The sequence below is a fragment of the Jaculus jaculus genome, chromosome X (assembly GCF_020740685.1).
Source record: "Jaculus jaculus isolate mJacJac1 chromosome X, mJacJac1.mat.Y.cur, whole genome shotgun sequence".
Taxonomy (NCBI): domain Eukaryota; kingdom Metazoa; phylum Chordata; class Mammalia; order Rodentia; family Dipodidae; genus Jaculus; species Jaculus jaculus.
The window spans coordinates 125,788,223-125,815,422 of NC_059125.1; the positions used below are offsets into that span (position 1 = coordinate 125,788,223).

General features: G+C 40.5%; 1 protein-coding gene across 3 annotated transcripts in view; it reads left to right on the forward strand.

The window, feature by feature from the left end:
• The window catches only part of Ocrl (OCRL inositol polyphosphate-5-phosphatase), a 68,057-nt gene extending 42,534 nt beyond the window's left edge, over nt 1-25,523 (forward strand). For 2 of the 3 annotated variants that reach the window (XM_045140314.1, XM_045140315.1), the window contains exons 16-24: nt 2,619-2,729; nt 3,475-3,640; nt 3,900-4,135; nt 14,729-14,752; nt 18,021-18,137; nt 20,236-20,320; nt 21,672-21,799; nt 22,856-22,967; nt 23,175-25,523. In XM_045140314.1, the coding sequence (XP_044996249.1) occupies nt 2,619-2,729; nt 3,475-3,640; nt 3,900-4,135; nt 14,729-14,752; nt 18,021-18,137; nt 20,236-20,320; nt 21,672-21,799; nt 22,856-22,967; nt 23,175-23,299 (1,104 nt within the window). In that variant the 3' untranslated portion in view covers nt 23,300-25,523. The remainder of the gene's footprint in view (nt 1-2,618; nt 2,730-3,474; nt 3,641-3,899; nt 4,136-14,728; nt 14,753-18,020; nt 18,138-20,235; nt 20,321-21,671; nt 21,800-22,855; nt 22,968-23,174) is intronic. The other variant, XM_045140316.1, reaches the window with a different exon arrangement.
• The last annotated feature ends 1,677 nt before the right edge of the window (nt 25,524-27,200 follow it).

Genomic DNA, 27,200 nt, shown 5'->3' on the forward strand with positions numbered 1-27,200 from the left:
GAATGAGTTTAGGGTTTTCTTTGAGGAGAAAAAAAAATTGTCTTAGAATATATTTAAAATTTGATTAAGACAATCAATGACCTTTTGGCCTAACTGGACATTTCTTGTTGCCGAGGCGTGTGTGTGTGTGTGTGTGTGTGTGTGTGTGTGTTGTTAAGGATCACTCCTAGGGTTTTGTCAAAGCTACATATGTACACTACCACTGGGATCCACTCCCAGCCCCCATTTTAAAATTTCAACATGACAGTGAAACTAATAGGATGCACTTCTCACACAGCAGCTCGTAGCTGTGTGCTGAGAGCTGTGCTGCCGAACCCACATACATCTCATGTCCTCTCCCCACAATGTTTTGACTTAAATATTTCCCATTTCACAGATAAACAGATGGAGAACCAAAGAGTTTAAATAACTTTCAAATCACTCAACTGGGAAACACCTAAACACCATTCCACAATGTCTGATAATTCTAATTACTTACTGACTAAATATGCCTTCATAAACTACTGCCAGCCCATCTAATTCCACTTTATACCTGAGGGCTGTCTTCATTTCTTCATTGTAATTCTCTTAATCCATTTGAAGAGGATCTCTTTCCTCAAACACTGGTCTCTTTGATTTAATCAGCTCTCTTGGCTTCATTGTTTGCATTACTTTTCAATTATATTTCATACTTTATACACATTAATCCAGAGCTCCCACTGAGATATTTTTTAAATTTTTTAGGCTTTCTTTATAGTTCTCTATATCTTTGATAAGGTTCTACATTTCTGATTTTTATTGATTTTAAGTTATACAGCAATTTCTTTAAAAGAAAGATCTAAGCAGAATGTACATTTAAGGCTGAAGTTCTTCAATTACTGTAATCTCCCATTTCCTAAAGGTTGCCTAAAACCCTCCTGCCTAGCCAGGCCAACTCCACTTACAAGTTTTTGTCTTTCCAGACTAGTGTTGTCTGCTGGAACTTTCTGTGGTGACGTAAATGCACTATGTCCATGTTGTCTGTTTCAGTAACTTCTTTCTGCACGTGGCCATTGAACACTGGAAGTGTGGCTAGTGCGAATGAGAACCAAATTTGAATTGTTTTTAACTTGTTATAATTACGTTTTAAGGTCCTTATGTGGCTAACAGTTACTATATTGGGCAGCATAGTTCTAGACTACTGTGTATGTCTTGCTGTTTGCACACAGACATAATAGTTTTACATATAACTATGTGTAGATCATAAATGGTCTCCTGCTGAATGTGTTGCTCTGAATCTTGCTTGTTTGTAATATTTACTAGTGCTTCTTAGAAAGCTGTCCATGTTATGTAAAGATCCAGCTCATGCTTTTTTTCTGAATTCCTGATTTTGTTGAGAATTTCCTTTTCTGAAATAGATGTATCAGGTGGTGAAATTCTTTGGGTTTTTTTTTCCCTCCTCATTATCCGTGATGTGCCATTAAATCATGTTAATCCACTGAATAAAGGTTTGGTTTTATTGAGTAACTCTTGGACATGCTGTGATTAAAGGCTTAAAAAATCACATTATACTTTCCCCATCACTGGCACCAGTGACTGTGAGCAAAAGAACCAAGTGCTTCATGGCCAGTTACTTTCAGAAGACTTCTCGTGGGCTGGCTGAGATTAAGCTGAGATAGAGCACCACCCTTGAAAGTCGTACTGTGATCTGTTGCACTGGTTCTCAGATTTCAGTGAAAATAATTATTAACTCTAGAGTTAAAAAACAAAAAAGACAAGTGTGGATACATAGTCCTCACCCCTCAACATTGTGATTAATAGGCCCAGGCAACTATGGGTTTAAGACTTACCCAAGTGTCACACATCTGGTATTTTGGAACAGATCTAGCTACTGGTGCAGATGTTGCCTTTGGTTTTAACTATGGCAGTGAGCAAGTCAGTTGATGTTTTATCTCAGTGTTCTCAAGTGTCACAATATTCCTTGTTTTGGTGGGGTTATAAGAATAATAAGGCATGTACAAGATTCTTTTTTAAAAAAAAATAATGTTTGCTTTAAATAAAATCAGCAAACCTAACATTACATAGAGTATGGACCCTGGTGATGTTCAAGTGATTGACCCTCAGCTCTCTTAACAATTGCTGTTCAAATATGTAAAACACTTCCTTAGTCGGTTTGGCTCAGCATTGATGGCCTATGTTCCACATCTGCTTTAGAATCATAGTTTTTTCCACTGCCAAATAATTTAACTGTTGAACAAGTAAATATTCTCCATGAATGTTTATTACTGCCAAGTTTTTGATTTAGAAATTTAGCATTTCCAGTAAATTAACCAATTAACCTTAACTTTACCTTAAAGTATATGCTTTTATAATGCTTATTAGTTTGATCTAGATCATGTTTGCCTCATTGAGTTTATAAAATTAGTAGAGGCTCTTGGAGGTGTAGAAGTTGTGAGGACATAAGTCTAAATAAGGATCTATTTTCTTTCAGGTGAAAGTTATGGATGAAGCAAGACACCAGAGTTGTTAAGGACGTTGCTCACACCTCAGTTCACATATTAAATGATTGCTGTGATGACCAGCTTTAAATTATTAGCTAATCTCAAAGGGGGATGATATAGGAGCATGTGGAACTGAAAATAGGGTTTATTTTCTTTTAGGTAAAGGTTGTGGATGAACGAAGGTATCGGAAAGTCTTTGAAGATATTGTACGCATTATGGACAGAATGGAAAATGATTTCCTTCCTTCTTTAGCACTCAGTAGGAGGGAGGTGAGCAAAAATACATGAATGATCTCCTGTCTATTGTCCATTGTACTTAGTACAGAGAAAACTATAGTACTTTAAAAGTTATTAAGGTTAGGGTTGGGGAGATGTCTCAGTGATTCAAGTTGCTTGTTTGCAAAGACTGCCAACCCCAGTTTGATTGCTCAGTACCCACTTAAAGCCAGATAGACAAAATGGCACATGCATCTGGAGTTTGTTTGCAGCAAGAGGCCCTGGTGTTCATATTCATATTCTCTCTCACTCACTCCTTGTTTCTCTACCCCCAATCTCCTGCTTGGAACTACAGCTTCCTTTTCTGGATTTAGGGACAGTTGGAAGGATTCATGAGTTAATTATCTGCAGACTCTTAGAGCAGCACCCAGCACCCAGTAAGCTCTCCTATTGGCCACTCTTGTTTAACGTTTCAGAGTTATTGGCTACTCATCTCTCAGGAAATAGAACTTGTCACAGAATGAATACCCTGTACCAAGATTATGTTACCCTCTTAGGATTCAGGAACATACAAAGTAGCTTAGAAAAGAATCAAAAGCCAACTCATTCCTTCTCTGCCAGTGTTAGTTTAATAGTGTATGAAAGCTGGTGATGTGAAGTTGTATCAGTGAAGATATATGGCAATTACACATCTGATTAATAATTCCATTATTCTTTATTCATATTGTCTATGGAATAATCCAACTGACTTACTTCCCCTACTAGTGATGCATGTTTGTGTCTGTCTGTTATTCACCAGTTTGTGTTTGAGAATGTGAAGTTTCGGCAGCTGCAAAAGGAGAAGTTCAAGATCAGCAACAATGGACAGGTTCCCTGCCATTTTTCTTTCATCCCTAAACTTAATGACAGCCAATACTGCAAGCCATGGCTTCGAGCTGAACCTTTTGAGGGCTTCTTGGAGCCAAGTGAGTTTTCCCTTTGTCATTGCCACTGCTTGCCATGTACCAACTCTTCAAGACTCCCAACCCATTGGTTTAACTTCTTGTAACCTAACCACATGTCTACTACCTTCCCTGTCATTATATTGGCAAACCTCTCTGTGTGCCCAATCTTTCCCTTGGTTGCTTGGTGATTTTTGTAGAGGATACTCCATCAGCTGTCATTCTCTTTTTGTTTTATCACTGGAATTTTTTGGGTTACCATGTACCATCTTTTATATTTCAGATGAAACAGTGGACATTTCTCTTGATGTGTATGTCAGCAAGGATTCTGTGACCATACTGAACTCAGGGGAAGATAAGATTGAAGATATTCTTGTCCTTCATCTGGATCGAGGCAAAGATTACTTCTTGACCATCAGTGGGAATTACCTCCCAAGTTGCTTTGGTACCTCCTTAGAGGCTCTGTGCAGAATGAAAAGACCAATCCGAGAAGTCCCTGTCACCAAACTCATAGACTTGGTGAGAAGCATTCTAAAACATAAACTCATATATAACTTACACGGAGTTTGAATGGTGTTCTTACTATTGCTGTGCTTTCTTTTTTTCTGGCATCAGAGGAACTGTGAAGTAATACAGAAGAATGTCATTTTATCCTAGCACTATCTTGATTAAATTAAGTCTAAGAGGAAAGAGGAGAGGCCAACTTGTGGTTAACTCTTGTTAGGATTATGATGGATAGTATTAAGCTTACCAAATAAGATTAAAGGCTCCCTTCTCAAAGTCACTAGGCTTAGCTGTTAAGCTCGTCATACTGTCAAGTCACTTTGTATTAATTGGCTGGTATGGTAGGTATGGTAAGTGTACCATGCAGTATTATCCTCATTATGCATATAAGAAAACTGAGGCCCAGAGACATTAACTTGCCCACAGTCAAATAAGTTAGTGACAGATCTATCACTCAGATTCTTTGGTTCCTGCTCCAGTATTCCTCTTTAATCTGCATTATATCAATCAGATCACAGTAAGGTGTTGCTGCACATGGGAGCACAGACTTATAGAGGAGCCTTTGAAAACTACATCACAGTTCCTGGGGATGCTTGTTACAAGTAGAGAGTCCATCCCCTGCTCACCTATGACATTAGACTCTCACATTTTAGAGCCTTGAAATCTACATTTTATTACTATCCCAGATGTTGACATTTTCTTTTTTTTTAAGAAAATTTCACCTAGCCTAGACTGTCCTTGAACTCTTTTAAATAGCCAAGAATGACCTTGGACTCCTAATCCTCCTATATCTACCTCCCGAGTGCCAAGATTACAAGCATGTGCCACTACACCTGGTTTAGTGGGGTGCCAGAGATTGAATCCAAGGCTTTGTGCATGCCAGATAAGCAATCTAACCAAATGAGCTACCTCCACAGATGGTTATAATGTATATTTAAGCTTGATACTTATTTAAAATGTGACTCAGGACAGGATAGAAAATGATTTCTTTCCCCTTCCCCAACTCGGGTTATAATTTTAATGCCTTGATGAGGGAAATACATATTATTATTGGCAGTAACAAATTGATTTAGTAGCAACTTCATCCTACTAAGAACTTTTATTTTTCATTTATTTATTTTGAGACAGAGAGAGAATGGGCATGACAGGGTCTTCAGCCACTGCGAATGAACTCCAGACACACACACACCCTTGGGCACATGTGGGACATTAAGCGCTAGAGTCACTGCACATCTAGCTTATGTGGGAATTAAAGATTTGAACATTAGATCTTAGGCTTCACAAGCAAGCGCCTTAACCAATAAGCCATCTCTCCAGCCCAGAACTTTCCTTTCAAAAAGAATACATTGTTAGATTTATATGCAAGTTGGAGCTACGGGGATATATATTCTTAGTTTTTAACCAAAGAAAATGAAGTAACAGCCAAGTGTTTTTGTTTGTATGATAATCACATCAATTCTTTTAATTCAGTGAGAGCAAAGGATTATATCGTCCAGCAGGGAGGGCTAGACCCAGTGAGCAGGCTGCTGCCTTGTCTGAGTGTGATCTGTTCTGTTGCCATGGAATTGTTGTCGCTGTGACTCTCATAGCAGATTAAAGCACTTGAGTCCAGTCCCAGCATTCTTTCTTGGAATTGTGTTTGGTTCCCTAGAGCTCTCATGGCTGAGATTTTGCCTTGGTGTAAAACAAAACCATTTTCTACAGAAATTCATATCCTGCCATTCTTTTTCTCATAATTGCTTTTCTTCTACCACCATATTCATGTCTTTCAAATATAGTGTAGTCTCACCTTTTAGCATACAGGCAACATGATTTTTTTTTTCCTACCTTCATCCTTTTATCCCAAACACCATTTCTTTGTGCAAGCTTTTTATGAAAAAATGTCAACTATATGGGGAAATATCAAGTAACAATATAATGAATTCCCATATGCCTTACATACATATGCACAAACACATTTTGCTGTACCATTGGAAACTGAATGATAACATAACAGTTAAACACTAAACACTCCCAACTGGCTTTCTTGAGAAAATGGACAAACTTGTACATACACACAATACTCTTACACTACACTATATTGCAAACAACTAACAGCAGTCCAGAATACCATTCAATATCTAGTGTCTAGTCATAGTTTTCCAATTGTATAGTATAGTATCCCTTCCAATAGGCAAAGGATTTTTCTGTATGTGTACGGGTGTATGGTGTGCATGCATATGTGTATGCATGTTTATATGTGTATGGATAGACATGAGTGTGCAAGTGCGTGTGTACATCTGTGTGGGGGCCAGAGGTCAACATCAGGTGTCTTCCTTTTTTTAATGTATAATTTTATTATTGACAATTTCTATCCTTACAGACAATAAACCATGATAATTCCCTTCTCTCCCCTTTACAACTCTACTCTACAACGTATCCCCTCCATCTGTCTGTTAGTCTCTCTTTAATTTTGATTTCATCATCTTTTTCTCCTATTATGAGGGTCTAGGTGTCTTCTTTTGTTGCTTTCTACGTTATTCCTTAAGACAGGCTCTCTTGTTTAACCCAAAGCAATTAAGCTATACTGGCTAGCCACCAAGTCCCCAGAGATCTGCCTGTCTCTATCTCCCTAGTGTGGGGATTATAGGCATGTGCCACTGTGCCCAGCATTTTATGTGGGTGCTGGAGATCTGAACTCAGGTCTCCATGCTCATGTGGCAATCATTTTACCACCTGAGCCATCGCTCCAGTCCCTCCTTTATATCTTTTGAAAACCAAAATGCAATCTGGATATATGTAGTACATATGGTAAGGTATTCTCTTTTACAGTAGAACAACGTTCCATTTCGAAGGGCTTTGTTGATGTGTAATTGTGTATATTAGTGTATGTGAGTGTGGTTACGTGTGTACCATGGCATGCATGGGGAAGTCAGAAGACAACTTCGAATGTAGGTCCTCACCTTCCATCTTGTTTTCATGTGGGGTCTCTCACTGTTCATTGCATCATTTGACAGGCTAGCTATCTCACAGGGTTTCTGGGTGATTCTCCTGTCTTTACTTCCCTTCTCAGCTGAGGCACCCTGGGATTACCAGTGCTCTCACTGCAGCATACAGCTTTGTCCATAAATAGGATATAGCAAAGAATCATTAAAGAAATCAGTGGCTCTGTAGGGGAGCCCTCTTCCTTTCCTTTGTGCGTAAGTGTTTCAAGATGAAAAAAAACTCGGGAGGCAGAGGTAGGAGGATTGCTGAGAGTTCGAGGCCACCCTGAGACTACATAGTGAATTCCAGGTCAGCCTGAGCCAGAGTGAGACCCTAACTCGAAAAACCAAAAAAAAAAAAAAAAAACAGAACCCTGGTCATTTTTTAAATTACAGAATTGTTATTTAATTACATACGTGTGATCACCATTTGTGATTTAAAATTAGTATTTTGTGGGATATAGAATTCTTATTCTTTTTACACTTTGTTGCAGCTCAGTGTTAGAAAATGGCTATCTCTTATTGATGAATTTATCCACATTATTGTGAGGCAATAAGCAAGATATCTAAAATAATCAACACACCATTCTCTCTTTTTGTGTGCTTTTTCGAGGTAGGGTCTCACTCTAGCCCAGGCTGTCCTGGAATTCACTCTGTAGTCTCAGAGTGGCCTCGAACTCATGATGATCCTCCCACTTCTGCCTCCTGAGTGCTGGGATTAAAGGTGTACGCCACCGCAACCGGCCAGCACACCATTCTTAATGCCTTTCAGTTCTTTTGTGACCTGGGTCTGACTCTCTGCAATGCTTCTTTAGGTTCATGGTTTTCCTTAGACCAAAGGTGATATTTCAAAGTCCATGAGATGGCGACATTAATGTTGCCACATGTCCTTTGTTGTATTGTGTACTTTAAAATCATGGTGAATCTGGAAGTGAGTTCAATACATATGCTGTCTTCATCATCATCATCACTATTATTATTTGTTCTTAACCAATTTCATACATGTATGTATTGTGCTTAGATCATATACACCTCAATTACCATCTCTTGTCCCTTCCCACTCCTGCTGAATTCCCCGTCCTTGTTCCCCACCACTTACTAGTGGATACAACAGAAAGAAAATGAATCTTCCTTCCCCAGCAACCATTCACTACTGATAGCTCCTTAAGGAGGGGAGGGGCCTTCGCAGCCCCTCCCTCCTCATGATGAAATGGTGATGGACCCAGTCTTCAGCACTTGTGCAGGTAACTACAGCAGCCGTGAGGTCATGAGTGCAATGGACATGTCATATACAGACAACTGCTTATGTTATACCCTCCTCCCACCAAATGTGAAATGAAATAACTGGCATCAATTCTGTTCTGTTTTTAAATTTTTATTGAAAATACTGTATTTATTTGTGTGTGTGTGAGAGAGACAGAGAGAGAGAGAGAGAGAGAGAGAGAGAGAGAGAGAGAGAGAGAGAGAGAATGAGTATGCCGGGGCCTCTAGACACTGCAACTGAACTCCAGACATATGTGCCTCCTTGTATCTAGCTTTATGGAGGTACTGAGGAACTGAACCTGAGTCCTTTGGCTTTGCAAGCAAGTGCCTTAAAGGGTAAGCCATCTCTCTAGTCCAACCCTTTTCTTTATTCCTGCCATTCTTAATAACAATGACTTTACAATTCCTAGTAGAGGGGAGTTTAGCATAAGTGGAAAACATTACAATCATCTGTTGTAACTATATGTATTTTTTCCAGAATTAAGATAGACTTTTCTATTTGATTTACTAGCATATTAACTAACAATTAATTATCAGTATTAATTACATGCTGGGTATAACTTAGTATGGAGTTTATGTGGGTTTCTGTAATGTAGTGGTCATGAAAGTAAATGTGTATATATAACGTGGCTAAATTCTAAATTATGTTTAGGAGAAAATTTAGTTAGAGATCATTTAAACATTAATATTCTTTACTTCCCACTATTCTGCAAAGTCATTTGACATGAATGTTAGGGAAAGTGCAGTTTGCATTAACAGTGAACTCCTTTCCTGTGGAGTTACTCAAGCACTTCTGCGCTGTAAAGGTTTATTGATTGACCGGGTAATCTCTGTCAGTCAATCCGAGGATTGGCCTGTTTTTGTCTTAATGGATATTTGGTGCTTGTGACATTACCAAGATCTAGAAATGCATATGAATAGAGAAAATGAATATGAATAGAAAAGTGATTTGGGGGGCTGGAGAGATGGCTCCGCAGTTAAAGGCTGACAGTCTGTGTTCAGTTCCCCATGACCCAAGTAAGCCAAATGTACAAAGTGGCACATGAGTCTGCAGTTCCTTTGCAGAGGCTGGATGGCCTGGCATACCCATTCTCTCTGTCTCTCTCTCTGCCTCTCTCTCAGACAAATAAATCAAATACAGACAAACTCAAGTTTATTTCGTATTTTTGTTTTGTTTTGTGTTTTAAGATAGGGTCTCACTGTAACACAGGCTGACCTGGAATTCACTATATAGTATCAGGCTAGCCCCAACTCACAGTGATCCTCTTTACCCTAGCCTACCAAGTACTGGTAATAAAGGCGTGTGCCACCACGCCCAGCAAGCTCAAGTATTTAAGAAACGCATTCATGGGCAGGAGAGATGGCTTAGTGGTTAAGCACTTGCCTGTGAAGCCTAAGGACTCGGTTCAAGGCTCAATTCCCCAGGACCTACGTTAGCCAGATGCACAAGGGAGCACACACATCTGGAATTCATTGGCAGTGCCTAGAGTACCCATTCTCTCTCTCTCTCTCTCTCTCTCTCTCTCTCTCTCTCTCTCTTTCTGCCTATTTCTCTCTCTCTCTCTTTGTTGCTCTCAAATAAATAAAAATAAACAAAAAAACATGTATTTATATATTAGATTAATAGGTTCTCACAAAAGCAAGGAACATTGTGAACTAAAGATACAAAGTAAAAGTGGAAAGACCATGCATGAAAATTTGTAAGATTTCCCTGGAAAGACAGAAGGGGAAGGTTAGTGTGTACAACTGGATCTGTAAGAAGATAGAGACGGGCAGTAGAGCCGTGAAATGAGCAGATAAGCTTGAGTCAGAGGGTATCTAGAATGTGCAGAAGACTTTAATACTAATACAAGGAGCTAAATGGACATAGTAGAAGGAACAGTATGTTGTTGCTTATAGAGTGCGCAAACTAAAAGACCACCAGGCATAAGTACCAGAATTAGTTGTGTGTTGGCATAAGTACACAGAGAAAATGTGAAAGATAAGTAGGAGAAGGATATCAATTTTGAAATTGCAAGTTGGAGATTAATTTATTCCCAGTAACCTCTTTACAAGACAATTACTTTTTCCTACTGATCTAAACACTCCTTTTTTATCCTATTAAGTGTATGCATTGTTTCTTCTTTGTATTCCATACAAATCAATCCTTTCAAGCCAGGTGTGTTGATGTATGCCTTTAATCCCAACATTCAGGAGGCAGAGATAGGAGGATACAAATCAATCCTTTTGAGAACTTCAATTTGCATTCAGTTTTTGGCTTTTTGTTTTAAATTTGAACTTTCTAGCTTTGCCTGGTGACACATGCCCCAAATTCAAGCTATTGGAGAGGCTGAGACAGGAGGCTCAAAACTTCAATGGCAGCCTGTGCAACTTAACAAGACCCTATGTCAAAGAGTTTTCAAAAGGGAGATGGGTAGGGAGATAACTTGGTGGTAGAATACTCTCTTAGCATGTGCCAGACCCTGAGTTAATTTCCAGTACCATAAAATTGAGCTTTTATAATTCTTTCATATTATTTCAGCTGCATTTGCTACAGGGAACATAGGATAAAAACTGGGGTAAAGAATGATCTGCATCAAACTTGTTATGTACCATTGCTGCTCCACTGAGAACTCCTAAACAGGTTCTTTTTTCATGTGATTTAACACAGCCTTCTGCAGAGTGAACATCTCAATCCATTAAAGTCCGTTGAACTAAGTGATGGGTATTTGCCATAGGATCACCTTAGAAGTAGGCTTCCAGGTCTGGAGAGATGGCTTAGCGGTTAAGTACTTGCCTGTGAAGCCTAAGGACCCCGGTTCGAGGCTTTATTCCCCAGGACCCACGTTAGCCAGATGCACAAAGGGGCTCACATGTCTGGAGTTCGTTTGCAGTGGCTGGAAGCCCTGGAACACCCATTTTCTCTCCCTCTCTCTCTCTCCCTCTCCCTCCCTCCTTCTCTCTGTCACTCTCAAATAAATAAATAAAAGTAAACAAAAAATATTTTAAAAAAAGAAGTAGGCTTCTGGGCTCTTTATTAGTGGGGGCTAACTGATGTTGTTATATGTACAAAACTCAGTGTAATTTATGCTTGTTTTCTTTATACCTGTATGCAGAGAAGTAAGCTCTCACTATAAATTTGCTTCATCAACCCAAGTATTGAAACACTGTCCTTTTCATTCTCTTTTCAGAGTTTTCTCTTTTTTATTTTATTTATTTTTATTTATTTGAGAGGTGGGGGAGAGAATGGGCAAGCCAGGATCTTTAGCCACTGAAAATGAACTCCAGATGCATGCGCCACCTTGCACATCTGGCTTACATGGGTACTGGAGAATCAAACCTGGATCCTTAGGCTTTGCAGGCCAGCGCCTGTACCACTAAGCAATCTCTCCAGCCCTCCACTTCTCCTTTTTGTGATACTGGTGGCAGAACCCAGGGCTTCATATATTTGAGGGGAACACCCCACCCCTGTCTAGCTATTAACTTTTAAATAAAAAAGCATTTCTCATATTATTTTTAAGTGTTTGTTCTCTCCTGCTTGACCTACTTTGATAGCTTTTTTCAGAATTTCATAACTTTTTATTATATACCAACTAATTTATATTTTAGGGTTATTTTAACAAAGAAAATGCTAAGGAAATTGTAATCAGATATGATTTTAAAATCATAATTCCAGATTTTTTCACATAGAAGATGGAATGGTCCAGTAGCTATGTCTCCTGTCACAGACTCCAATTCACACACTGATAAGACACATCCTGCAAAATTAACGAGTCATGCACAAAATACCCACAAATAGAGTAAAAATGTACACACAATAAAGGTGATTTACAGCTACAAATAAGGAATGTAATTTATCTTGGCTGTGCTTCCAAACACTATCGTCAATAGCTTTAGTCAAGGCACAGAGAAGTTTGAGTGAGCTCAGCTGTCTCTAGTAGGCAAGCTATGTATAATCACCGAGGATGCATCCAAAGGTCTTGATAGCTTTTTAATGTTTCTTCTAACTTCTGTTTGGGCCCTTCGGTTTTTTCCTTTCAGGTCTGCCAGAGAAATCTTTCTATAAAACTGCTATAGGGGTGATCTTTGTCTTATTAAAGGTAATCAGTGGCTCCCCTGTGCCTACTGAATGCTAGCCAAATCCCCAAATTTGTTGTTCAGTATCACGTCTATTTCCCACTATTTCTCTAGACATTCTGAGGTTATCTCAGCTTAGGATGCTCCATACAAATTGGTGACTAAGTTCTTAATCAAACCTTGTAATTTATCTTTTCTATGTCTTTGTTTACTTCTACTTCTTCCATATTTTTTTAGAAAATGGATCTCATTATGTTGTCTAGACCAGCCAGGAACTCCTGAGCTCAAGCAGTTCTGTCTGCAGGAATGCGGCACTGGCCTTGGCTGGCTGCAGCCACTTGACATGTATGCATGGGAGGAAAAATGTAAAGTCTGGCAGATAGATGAAGTTTTTACTCATTAACCAGTACTCCTAAATTTTGTTAAGGTTGTTGTCCAAAACTGTATCAAATTAGATGTTCGGCCCTCATAATTAACTTCACATTAAAATATATTATAATTACAAAGCTGTAACAATGTGTACTTTATAAGGCACAATGATATTACTCTGTTTTATATGGTACTTAAATCTAAGTAAACTTACAAAAGCACATTTACTTTATAATGCTTCTAACAATACTAAAGAAACCTCATTGCCGTATATAACAACAGCTTGAAAATTCAGCCTTACCACTTGGCATGTCAAGGAACACATACTTAACCCTAGTCCCAGCCCCATGTGTTTCAGACAGGAATATTGGGTTTTTTTTCCTTTGACCATGAGACCCGAGACATGTAATTTATACTTAAGTGATCCATATCACATTCAGAAGGAATACAGTTCGGGGTTGCTGGAAAAATATACCCCAACTCCCTTTGGTTTTAGACAGCTTCACTGACCCCATAAGGAAAATATATCAGTTTCAGAGATGAAGACATTGAACCAGTAGGAAGTTTGGTAACTTGCCTGTGGTCAACACCGAATTAGTAAGAGGCAGAAAGAAAATCTGTACCCAGAGATGTCCAATGACAATGCCTGTATTCTTTGTATTAAGCATTATGCCTTGTAAGTGAGGTTTCTTATTGCTTTAAGCCTATTATAGAAAATGCATTCTCATGCTGGAGAGAGATGGCTTAGTAGTTAAGGAGCTTGCCTGCAAAGCCTAAGGACCCAGGTTTGATCCCCCAGTACCCATTTAAACCAGATGCACAAGGTGGTGCATGTGTCTGGAGTTTGTCTGCAGTGGCGAGAGGCCCTTGGCAGGCCCATTGTCCCTCTCTCTCAAATAACTAAGTGATTTTTTAAAAAGAAAAGGAAATACATTTGAACAGCTTTCCACCACCTCTCTATCCAGGAAGCAATTATGTTGTCCTTTGTGGGTTGTCTTAGGAACTGTAAGGATAATGACTGTGGAGTGCATCAGACCTGGGTTGCTTTCCTGCTTCTACCACTTACTGCCTAGAGGTGACCTTGGCAAGTAATTTAACCTCTCAGTGCCTCAGTTTCTTCACTTGTATAATGAGAATACTACTTGCTTTACACTTAAGTGCAGCTAAAGTGACATCATATATAAGCACTTTGCAAAGTTCCCAGCACATGGCAGATAATCCTCAAGTGGTGATGACAATTGTAGCTGTTGGATATTGTTGGATATTGGATAGTAATAATATCATGAAAGGTAGGGGGGATTAACATAGTTATTTCCCCTGCTTCTCTCTCTCTCTCTTTTTTTTTTTTTTTTTGTTTCTCTTATGCTTACTAGGGAAACAAAAACTAGATGGATCTTGTGATCCACAAAGTTCTGAAATGAATCTCATTTACATTTCACAAGGGCCTTCAAGTCTGGGGACTCTAGAGGCCTCTGGCGAGGGAGGAGGCTGTGGGAAGATGGGACACGTTTCAAAAGGCTAGCTGGCATGCTGAATGGCAGTAGAAAGGAGAGTACCTTGTTGTCTCTTCTGAATGTCCCCTGTCAGGCCCACAGCCAAGTTCTTCCACTGCGGTGGCATTAAGATGAGGAAGACCAGCACATTGCTACAGACAAGAAGATTATCAGTGAGCACTTGACTGGGTCCTCAGGCAGCTGTCAGAGGGCTCAGAAGTCTAGGCCAACATATTATGTTTCATGAAAATGATATTCTCAGTGAATTGCATAACATTTACTATGCACAAAAAATAACTTTGCATGTGAAGAAGGTGTATCATTTTCAATCATAAATTGAAGGATTCAAAGCCTTTAAAAGCCTCGTAAGCTAGTGAGTTCTAATACTGAGCTGTTTCTAATTCTGTAAATTAATTCTAATCATTGTCTATCTGCCAATGACTTTTCTCCCGCTCTGCTCTCAGGAAGAAGACAGCTTCCTAGAAAAGGTAATTTGACCCACTGGTGATTATGAAGGTTTCCTTGTGCTTGATTAACACTTAACTGTGGTCCCTGGAACTTGACCCTAGGCATTCCCCTAGGAATATCAGAGGCACTGACTCGGTGAGAATTCCCTAATGCCCTGCCTGGTGTCTTTAAGTATGTTTAAAATACAGGAAAGGTGTTTATATTCCTGTCACATTATTGTGACTCAGTTTATAGAAGAAATGCACCTCATACCTCCAGATTTTTTTTTGAGGCTTGATTCTAATGTATACTAGGCTTGCCTCAACATCACTATGTTGCCAAGAATGATCCAGAACTTCTGATGTTCCTACCTCCATGCCTACACCAGTGCTGGGATTACAGGTGTGCACTACCTGATTTGATGCAGTGTTGAGGATCAAACCCAGGGCTACGTGCATGCTAAGCAAGCCCTCTACCCACTAAGATATATCTTCAGCCACTAGATTTTTGTTGTTGTTGTGCTAGGGATGGAGCCCAGAGCCTTACACATGTTAAATCCATCCATTGAACTACATGTACAGAATTGTACTTTCAAGCTGCCCACACACCCCCATTTTCAGTGATAATAAAACGAAAACAAAGCCAATTTCTGTTCCATGAAAAGTGATCTACAGCCAAGCATGGTAGCGCACGCTTTTAATCCCAGCACTCTCAGGAGGCAGAGGTAGGAGGATCGTCATGAGTTCGAGGTCACTCTGAGACTACATAGTGAATTCCAGGTCAGCCTGTCCTAAAGTGTGATTCTGCCTTGAAAAACCAAAAATCTTTTTTTAAAAAAAGGTAAAGTGATTTGGTATTTGTGATACTAGTGAGTAAAATTACTCAGGAAATACAGTTAAGTAACAGCATGGGGCAGAATTATGGAGGTCAAAAGATCATAAGAAGTCATCTATTTGTCTCCATTCTGCTAAACAAGATACCCAAAACCAAGGAAGTTTGGCCATTTGTGAAAGTCTCGCTGATCCTGAGTGCAGGGATGTGGGGTAGGAGCCATCATTTCCTGAGCAGCCAGTGTCATGCTCCCTCTGCAGTGCCTCACAGCCTCTCCATCTTCATTTGGAGAGTGCTTGGCTCCGCACAGGGCTGCCAGGGAGAAGAGCCTGGGCTTGACAGACATTGTATAGTACTGCAGACAGTTTCTGGCAGGACCTCCACATTTGGTGGTTTGCAATGCATTTTGGGGATGGAGATGCTTTACTTATTAGCTCTAGGATTACAAAGTGTGTCTTCTTGAAAGAAGATAAAGTGCTTTGGTTTCCCCTTGAAAATCAGTGCATGATAATTTGTGACATTTCGTTTTTAGAAAAATATCACTTCCCCAGTTTATTGTATCTTCTAGACTTCAGAGAGACCCAAGTGTGACATTTTATATTATTAACCTTTTAAACGACTAAAATTTGAGACAGCTCTGCGTCCCAGCCCTCCGGTGTTAAGGGCAGTCCGTGTTCTGTCTATTCAATTTAGACAATGTCTTGTGTTGCCTTAATGCCTCTGTACAGGAAAGACTTCAGTTGGATGTCAGATTTTTTTGAAAGTACATGAATCAGTTGCTGAATAATTTATATGTGGTAAGTTTAGAGGCATCAGCTAAAGAATCTGCATATGTATTATGTTTGGTCCAGAAAGTTAGTGATTACATTGAATACATTCAACTAGAACAAGGTTAGTTGGTTAGCTGCTGATAGAACTATTATAGATAGTGAATATCAAGTAATAGCTGACCAGTGAAAGAAAGAAAATGAATGAAACATATATATATATATATATATATATATATATATATATATATATATATATATATAAAATATATGTTAATTATAGGCATATATATATATATATATATATATACACACACACACACACACACACACACACACACAGAGAGAGAGACTGATTTGAAATGGTAACCAACTACCTTACTGCCTTTTCTTTATTCCCTTAGAAAGGTCAGCAGCTTTAAAAGATCATCAGTGCCTATTAAAGAACACAATGTTAAAAAGTGACCTCAGTGTTGCTGTAGTATATGTATGTGGTCTCTGAACATAGTAAATATTTATTTTCTTTTCCTAAGACCTATATGTCTGGAAGATATAGATGGAAGTTACAGGTCACACAATGTTGGGCAAAATTTTTATATAGTTGCACATATATAGCAGCCAGCTTTAGGTCCTTAAGATAAACCTCCAGACCAGGCACAGTTATGGAAGCAAGGGATTTATTGACGCTTACAGATCTAGGGGAAGTTCCATAATGGCAGAAGCTGGCCTGCTCTTATAGAACGAAACACAGAGAGAAGAAAAAAGCCCTACCACACAGTACATTTCAGGAACTCCAGGCAGGAGCTAGGCACTTTGCATATCTTTAAATTGGAATTTCAAATCCACCACCACATAAGGCCTGAACCCTAAAATCTACCCAGTGACACCTCCTTCACTCAGGTGGTTGCAGATCTAAATTGAAAACTCTAATAAAACACTGAACATATTGGGGGCCATCTATTCAAACTACCACAACATGTATGAATTGAAGGTGGAGAAAGGAAGTTTGAATTTATTTGTGTAAATGATGTCACTTTTGAACTTTTCTCTTATATTCTGTCAGAAGAATCTAAACGATGGTAGAAAAGTAGGTAAAAGGATAAGATTCCTCAGAATCTGTGCTGAGCTATTAATATAAACAATAATTTCTGGAAAGATACCCCTGACTTCTCATATTATTTCTGACTCCTCAATTGCTATATTTCAGGTTACTATTTTTGTATTTTAAGGTTTGTAAGTTTTAGAGCCTAAAGATAAAACTTTCATAAAACTGAAATACTCATGCATGTGGGTCTCATGTGAAGTATTTATAATTCCTGAGAGCCGAAGAACTTCAGTTAAACATGGTCTCTCAAAGTACTATATTGACAATTGTAATTTATTGGTATAAAGATTCTATTATGATTGTATTTCTGGAGTGCTGGTTCTCAGTGTCACCCTTGAAAGGATTTACAACACCAAACGCATCAACATGATTAACAACATAAGCTAAAATGAAATGCTTAGTGACTGGATGAAGCATTTTGGAAATGAAATCCTTTAACTACCCAATTCATTATAGACTGCCTTCTGACCACAGATGTCCACCATGAGAAAAAATGAAAACGTTTAAGATATGAAGATCATATTGTACCCACATGAGCAAAGTTTGAAGGAGATTTAAGTCTTTATTCGGAGGCTCCTTTGATTCTCCTTTCTTTTCATCTGTTAGGAGAAATCCCTTCTGCAGATGGTTCCCTTAGATGAAGGTACAACTGAGAGACCTCTTCGCGTCCCCAAGGAAATCTGGCTTCTAGTAGACCATTTATTCAGACATGCCTGTCACCAGGTAAGTGAAAGAAGATCATCCCTATGACTTCATAATACCTTACCGTCTCGATCTTTTTACTTTCCCAAGCAACCTCCATGCAGCAGCATGGTCAGACTGCAGAAGCATGCAAGCTAAGTAGGTACCTAAGACCGTGCTCTGTAATGGTGGAGCCAGGACCACAACTGAAAATGCCTGTTGCTTGGTTATGCACGTTCCCAAGACCAACTGAGTACTCCATTCTCATACTTACTTGAACTGTCCTAAAGGAAGTACAGTTTTAAATCCAAAGTAAGATTGAAGCCCACTCCTTTATTTTTGAAATATTTTTATTTCTTTTATTTGCAACTAGACAGAGAAGAGAGCCACAGAGAAGGAGCACACCAGGGCTTCTAGCCACTGCAGACTCTAGATGTATGTACCACTTTGTGCATCTGACCCCACGTAGGTACTGGGGAATCAAAGCCAGGTCGCCAGGCTTTGGAAGCTTTATGAAGATACAGGAGTTATATCATGTTCTCATCCCATGGTCATCTTTCCCCCACCACCATCCCCTGAAAACCCTCCTCTTTCAAGGTAGTCTTGTGTCATTCCTCTTGTCCTCCTCCAGCCTTATGTAAAATGTTAATGGACTCAGAATGATGCTAGTCTTGTGGGAGTACTGGTAACCACTGAGGGATCATGAATATACCATTGGTTCATGTCAGGAGGACAGTACCCCAGAGAACACCTACATACCTTGTAGCTCTTACATTCTTTCTTTCTTTCCTTATTTATTTATTTATTTATTTATTTATTTATTTATTTATTTATTTATTTTGAGGTAGGATCTCACTCTAGCTCAGGCTGACCTGTAATTCACTATGTAGTCTCAGGGTGGCCTCAAACTCATGGCAATCCTCCCACCTCTGCCTCCTGAGTGCTGGGATTAAAGGCGTGCGCCACCACGTCCAGCCTCTTACATGCTTTCTGCTTCCTCTTCTACAATGTTTCCTGAGCCTTGAACGGCATCCTAGAAATCTCCTTTAGCATGGAACTCTCAACAGCCTCTTATTTTCTGCTTTGATGAGTTTTGAGTCTCCTCAGTGTCTGCTGTCGTCTCCATATAAAAACTTCTCTGGGGCTGGAGAGATGGCTTAGCACTTAAGTGCTTGCCTGAGTAGCCTAAGGACCCTGGTTCAAGGCTCGATACCCCAGGACCCACTTTAGCCAGATTCACAAGGTAGCGCACACGTCTGGAGTTTGTTTGCAGTGGCTGGAGGCCCTGGCACACCCATTCTCTGTCTGTCGCTCTCAAATAAATAAACAAAAAAATTAATATATATATATATATATATATATATAAAGTTCTCTGGCTAGCAGTGAATTTCTGTAACATAGTATGAAGTTTTCTTTTTAAATCCTGTATAAATAAATAGCCATCTCTAAATCATACCCCCATACACACACCAAGAGAGAGAGGGGTATCTCAGATCTACTGAAGACCAATATAACTTGAAAGCAAGTTTTAGAATGAATACACCATTTGCTCCTTTCCTGGTACTGCGTTCTTATTGTATTTGAATGTGGTGCTACTCTTGGAAGATCTCAGTTGAGTACCTAATTTCCTCCTATAGCCATGGATTCCACTGCCTTATCAAGTAGGGGCTGAAGCCATTGGAGATCATATTCTCTCTCTCTCTCTCTTTCTCTCTTTCTCTCTCTCTCTCTCTCTCTTTCTGTCTGTTTGAGAGAGAAAGATGCATAGAGATGGAGAGAATGAGTGTGCCAGGATCTCCAGCCACTGCAAATGAACTCCAGAAACATGCACCACCTTGTGCATCTGGCTTACGTGGGTCCTGGGGAATCAAACCCAGGTCCTTAGGTTTCACAGACAAGTGCCTTATTGCTAAGCTATTTCTCTAGCCCAAAGATCATATTCTTACTTGAAATAAAATATTACATATATGATCAAGATGGTATAGGAAAGCCATGCTATATTCACACTTCATTACTAAATATTAATACACATACCACACTTTGTATTTTCTTTCTTGAGATCTCTCAATTCCTAGGCAATCTTCAAAACATAAGGGGTGGTTATCTTGCTTTGTTCCCTTCATTTTGACTTCCTTGGTAGGAGGACCTGTTCCAAACCCCCGGAATGCAAGATGAGTTACAGCAGATCATTGATTGTCTGGATACCAGTATTCCTGAGACAATCCGTATCCTTTCTGCCTGAAGTTTGGGAAGCTGGATCGGTATTTAGCCAATCTCATCTTTCTGTTTTATTTGTAATTGTCTCCTTTTTTTTTTTTACATTTTTCACTTACGTATTGGTATGTGTATGTGTGATGTGTAATATATAAAATGGTGTGGGCGTGGGGTGTGTGGTGTCTGCATGTTTATGTGTCATCCCAAATGTTTGCCTTCAATGGGTTGCTCACCTGCAGTGGCCAGAGCAGAACATTGAGTGTCCTGCCCTGTCACTCTTCTGTTTGGTCTTATTTTGAGCCACAGTGTCCTTTTACTGATTCCTGAGCTTGTGGGGCTCCAAAGATTCTTGGGTCTCTGCTCCCCTGCTGGACTGCAGTTGCAGGTGCATGTGGCCACACCTAGCTGTTTACACAGTGTCTTGATTAGCTTCCTGTTGCTGGCACAAAGCACCTGACCAAAAGCAATTTATGGAAGGAAACGGTTTATTTTGGCTTACAAACTCGAGGGGAAACTCCATGATGGCAAGGGAAAATATGGCATGAGCAAAGGCTGGACATCACCTCCTGGCCAAGATCAGGTGGACAACGGCAGCAGGAGAGTGTGCCAAACACTGGCAAGGGGGGTCATAACACCCATAAGCCCATCCCCAACAATCCACCCCTCCATCAAGGCTCCAGTTACCAAATTGGCACCAGCTGGGAATCCAGCTGAGAACACATGAGTTGATGGAGGACACCTGACTCAAACCACCACCCATGAAACTTGAACTTGTGCAGGCAGTCTCAGGCCCTCATGCTTATGAAAGGAAGTACCCTTAACCACTGAGCCATCTCTCCAGCCCTGTAATTGTCTCTTATATCACTGACTACCCAGTTGTTTCTCAAGACCTTTCAGGAACTTGTGACCTCTCTCTATATCAAAGCTGTTCATAAGAGGAAGGTAGGCAACAACAATGATTAATGAGCATGGAACATGGAAGCCACAGCACTGGTACAGCTCTCCTTCAACCAGTTCGTCACTGGTCACCCCTGCTATCCCTTCCCTCATGTGCCATGACTAGGGCAGAAAGGGTAGGAAACACTGGAAGGTAATGTGTAGAACCCATCTAGTAAGAGATTTCACTGCAGACTGTTCCCTGGAGTCTGAAGTTGAGCAAAACCTACCAAGGGACCTGGACCAATTCCATAGCAACTCCACTGCAGAGTCCATGGCATAGTAAATACTAAGCCACAGTTTGGATCAGTGTGCCATGAATGAGAGGAGGAAAGCGATTCCTGCAAAGGCTGAAGGGAGTTGGCCTGCCAGGTCTCTGTTTGGCCTTTCTCTGGAACACCTTTCCCTTGACTTAAGGTAATTCAGCTGGCAGTAACCACTCTGTGGCAGAAGCACTGCTCATTTTCCTGGAAGCCCTTCCAGAACCAGTCATCTGTTACGAGCTGTATCAGCGATGTCTTGACTCTGCTCATGATCCTGGCATCTGCCAGCAGGTGAGTTGTATGGATCTGAGAACATGTTTGTTTTACAAAGCCATGTGGTAGGGTAGGCCTGAATCTGTTAATTCATACCTGGATATGACAGTAAGAGTTGAGACCCTTGAATTTCAGGTTATGTTATTTCCTTATTCTTGTTGGCCTGCTTCTGTTAAGAGAAAACATATTCTATATCTGATCCCTGGGTAAGATTGATAAAACTGGTTATACATGGAATTCTGGCTGGTGACAATGGGAGCTTTTCCTCTTTCTAACCCCCTCTTGATGTGCTTTTTAATTTTGAAAAGATTTTGGTGAACGGTAGCTTAGTGAGTGTGGGTAGGAGGTCCCTTTCAAAGCCGTGTGACACTATAGGAAAAAAAAAAAACTCAAGCTGGCAATAGCCTTCACCTGTCTGACGAAAAGTAAAAAAGAACAGATGAGCATTTGCCTTCTTGTGAAGTTGTGTGTGTGTGTGTGTGTGTGTGTGTGTGTCTGTCTGTCTGTCTGGTGATGGCCTGGCCTGCTCATTGAAAAGAAAGGGATCAAAAAGTTCTTACTTCAGCCGGGCGTGGTGGTGCACACCTTTAATCCCAGCACTCGGGAGGCAGAGGTAGGAGGATCGCCGTGAGTTCAAGGCCACCCTGAGAGTTCAGAGTGAATTCCAGGTCAGCCTGGACTAGTGTGAGACCCTACCTCGAAAAACCAAAAATAAAATAATTTTTTAAAAAAAGTTCTTACTTCAGAGCCGGACGTGGTGGTGCACGCCTGTTATCCCAGCACTTGGGAGGCAGAAGTATTGCCAGCCTGAGACTACAGAGTGAATTTCAGGTCAGCCTGAGCTAGAGGGAGACCCTACCTCAGAAAAATAAAATAAATAAATAAATAAAATAAAGTTCTTACTTCAGAGTTATAATGCGGCAAGGTTTTATGTTGGTCAAGGGTAAGGAATAGACGGTATTGACAGACAAATGGGGCCTGTAAGGTTGGACTGCAAACTACTTTAATGGCACCTGTAAATTCATATTTCCCTTAACCTGGTTTCCTCACTATCCACCTCCTTCTTAAAAACAGGTAATTTCCCAGCTCCCAAGATGCCATAGAAATGTTTTCCGTTATTTGATGTCGTTCCTTCGAGAACTCTTAAAATTCTCTGACTACAACAATGTCAGCGCCAACATGATCGGTAAGAACACTTCCTAGGGAAGTGTGCACAGGGGCTCCACGGAGCATAATCTGTCTGCATTATGCATAGTGCAGATCTTACTCAGTGTTCGGGTACATAACAGTCACTTCCCTCTTACTGTGCTTGTCCCCTGGGTTCCCAGACCTGAGCTATTACTTAGGTCATCTCTTAAAAAGGGTTTCTCCTTTTCTTTCTTTCTCCCTCTAGCTACCCTCTTCACTAGCCTTCTCCTAAGGCCTCCACCCAACCTCATGGCAAGACAGACTTCAAACGACCGCCAGCGTGCCAGCCAGTTTCTTCTGGGCTTTCTGCTTGGGAACGAGGAAGACTAAGTCTTGTCCTATCTAAGATTCTAAAGGAGGAAGATTTTGGGCTCCAAGTAGTTCTTTGGAAAAGTTACAATATAGGAAGGGTCTATTGCAGAATGTCCAGTTCTGTGGCGAAAGAGTTTCCTGATCCATCCTTCACCATATCCTACACAGCAAAATACTTTTAGACAGATATTGCCAAGCCAAAGTTCCCATCTTTTGGTGTCTTTGTGTTTTCTCTTTAGAAGGCAAAGTGGTCTGTATCGACAGTCCTTTACCTAGGGATGTGTTTTGTGCCCTGCTTCCCAATTGTCATGATTGTCCTTATACCCTGGACCTAGGTTCTGAGATATTTCCATCCTAGGCCTACAAGCACTACTTGCTATAGCTTAGACCTGTCTGGGGTCCTTTGTATAATGCACTTTGGATCCACCCAGTCCACATATCACTTATTTGCACTCCCCTCCACTCATTCTATCACTTTGAAGGAAGCCTGAGTAAAAGTAGTAACTCTTTTGGGTGTCTTCAACAGTGAACTCACTTTATATGTGTGATTGTTACATGCATCTGTGCATTTCTACTACAATGATGTCTATGTGTCACTGTAACGTTGACCTTCTTGTGGATCCACACTGGGTGGAAGCGTATTCTCTTGTCTCAGATCATGTCAAGTAACAATTTTAGGAACTACAGAGATGGCAGATGGCATCCCACTGATGTGAGAGAATCACAGTTGAAAGGGAAGCCCTGGGAGTATCTCAGGAGTGAGGATCTTCATGCTTGACGGATCCTGCTTCCTCCTCTCCTTTTCCTATCAATATCTACATTTGACAGGAGGATCAGTCGTGACTGTGAGGGGGCCCATCTCCCACTAGAGATCCACTTTGAGAGCCACACTTGCACCATTGTCAAAAGGGAGTCTGTGCACCTCAAGGGAGCCCCCATGGAGCTGTTGCTCCTCCCCTAGGGAGGGTCTTGAGAGTAAGGGTCAGAAGTTGCTCCTTCTCTCAGCAAATCCACCTCTGGGCTCCACATCTGGCATCTTTGAGTAGAGGATTTAGAGACTTCCCTTGGCTCCTAGTCACTACATCCTGTGCTGTGTAAGAGAGACTGGCCAATAGGCCCAGCCACACATATTACCTCTCCCACCTGAAACAACCCTCTGAACTGTTCAATCAAGCTTTGTGGGACAGACTTTTTAAATTAACCTTGACTGATAAGCAAGCCACCAGCTACTGACTGTAAAACTGCCTGATAATATTGGCTTGCTCCTGGTTTTCTTTCATTGAAACCACCCCAAGTTGACTCACTCTTGTCTATTAATATTGGATGCAAGGAGTTTGTACAGGTACCAAATACAGTCTTGGCCACTGATATTCCATGGCTCTCCTAGCACATCCAAGGAGAGGGCCGGCGGAACTACCCATCTACCACTGAATGGTTCTCCAGTTTCCCCATCTCTTCAAAGTTGAGTTCTTTGGAGAACAAAAGGTATGTATCCTGAGATGTACTGGTTTAAGTTAAGGAAATAGGAGTCAAATTCTTGGTTGCCATATTACCGAAGATCCAATAGGTCAGGAGCTGAGTGGTGAACTTGATTAATGGAAGTCATAGAACAGAAGAGTGTTGTCATATCCAGTAGGCCAGAAAATGATCACAGAAAGGGCTCTGTGCAGCATGCATGCAGCGTCCTTCCTTTCTTGTCAGGTCAAAGCACCAAGTTGGTTTACTGCCTTGACCTTTTTTTCCAGCTCAATCTGAGATGGAGGTGTGTGTGTGTGTGTATACATATTATGTGTGTGTAGTATACACACACACACACACACACATATACATGCATACATACATATGGTTGAGGGTTTTAGACAATCTCTAGGGAGGGGAGACAAGACATAGATCAGGCGTACAAAATCTACTTCCCTACCTTACCTATCCTAGCACCTCAACCTGTAATTCCTAATTTCTCCAAGGTACTATTTAATACTTCCTCAGAATTAAGGGTTTTAGATCGAACTGATAGGGAAGGACACTGCACCTGGTGTTTTAAGGAAAAAATGGTTCGAATCTATGGGGTGACATTGCATTAGTCCCCCTTTCACTGTTTTCATATTCTTAATTTGTAATTCTTTGTCATATTTCCCAAAAATGTCTTGTTCACTAAGCAAAGCTGCTAGTGGGATTCTGTATTTTGTGTCATCTTTTTTATTATAATTTATTGCAAATTTTTTTCTGAATAAATATATGTTGTGTGAAAAAAAGTGTGATCTTGATGAGAAAGAATGGAGGAGGGAGATGTATGTCATGGGTCACATTTGACTTTGCTGAAGTCCCCATAAATTATGCATGCATCTGTAATCACCAATCTTACAGATAAATACCATTTATAGTTCTAGGGCTGAGGCTTACTTAGCTCAGTGGCAGAGTGCTTGCCTAGCATGTATGAAGCACCACAGAGGTGTATTTGCCTTGGGAGATGAGAAACTATGTGTTTTCAGAGACTAAGAAGTCATACACATTCTTTACAGGCCAACAGGTACCTTATTTTAACTTTAAGGGTCTGGCTATTAAAGTGGCTCCATCAGGGCTCAGCAGCAAAGCCTAACAGCCTAGGTTCAGTTTCCCAGCACCCACATAAAGCCAGAAGCACAAAGGGGCACATGCATCTGGAGTTCGTTTGAAGTGTTAGGAGGCCTGGGCATGCCCATACTCTCTCTCTCTCATAAGCAAAAATATAAAATATAAAAATTAAAGTGGCTCCATCAGAGGAAAGGATGTGTGTGTGTGTTGTGCACATGTATATGCAGGTGCATGTGGAGGCCACAGGTTGATGTTACTGTGGGGGGGGTCTTCCTCTATCACTGTCCATCTTACTTTTCGAGGCAGGGTCTCATTAAACCTGAAGCTTACCAATTTGGCTAGACAAGCTAGCCAGCAAACCCTCAAGATCTCACCATCTTCATCTTCCCCACTCTGGGGATTACAAATACGTAGGTGCTGGGGACCCGAACTTAGGCCCTTATGCTTACACTGCAAGCACTGTATCAACTGAGACATGTTTACTTTTGTTTTTGTGATGGTAGATGAAGTCTTATTATGTTACCAAGACTGGTCTTGAACTCCTAGATTTCACTATCAAAACAAGTCCTGCCTACCTCAGCCTCCCTTGTGGCTGGGGCTGCAGACACGCACCACTTCTCCCCACTGGATATTGACCCTTAATGCCTATGGACCTCACAGAGTAGGTCAGGTCTATGATTCCTCCAGCCATAGAAGTATTGGTGCAGGATTTGGGAGTTCAGGAGGGGTCTCAAACTTGTGAACCTCAATTATGGTATTCTTATCCTATTTTAATGAATTAATTAAAAACAGATTCTGAAGGATAAATTATGAATTATTGAGTTTATTTAGGGAGAAATCATAAATCATGAGGTTTATTTAGAGGTTTATTTGGTGTCTAGGCAAAGGCTGAAACAATTATGTGCATGGAAGACAAGACCTAAAAGCCCATGCAAAAACAGTCAAAAGAAACATGCACACACTCATGTGGGAGCAAGGCATAGAAACCTCAGCCCTCTACCTTCACATAAGAGAAAGTCAGGGGGCTAGGGAGATGGCTTAGCAGTTAAGGCATTTGCCTGCAAAGCTTAAGGACCCAAGTTCGATTCCCCAGAATCCACGTAAGCCAGATGCACAAGGTGGCACACACATCTAGAGTTCATTTACAGGGGCTAGAGGCCCTAGCATGCCCCATTCTTTCTTTCTTTCTCTCTCTCTCTCTCTCTCTCTCTCTCTCTCTCTCTCTCTCTCTCTCAAATAAAACATTTAAAAAAAAAAGAGAAAGAAGATTAAGTGGTGATGGCTTAAGGAAGAATAACAGAGGGAAAGTACCAGAGCAGAGAACAGAAGATTCAGACCCCAGAGAGAT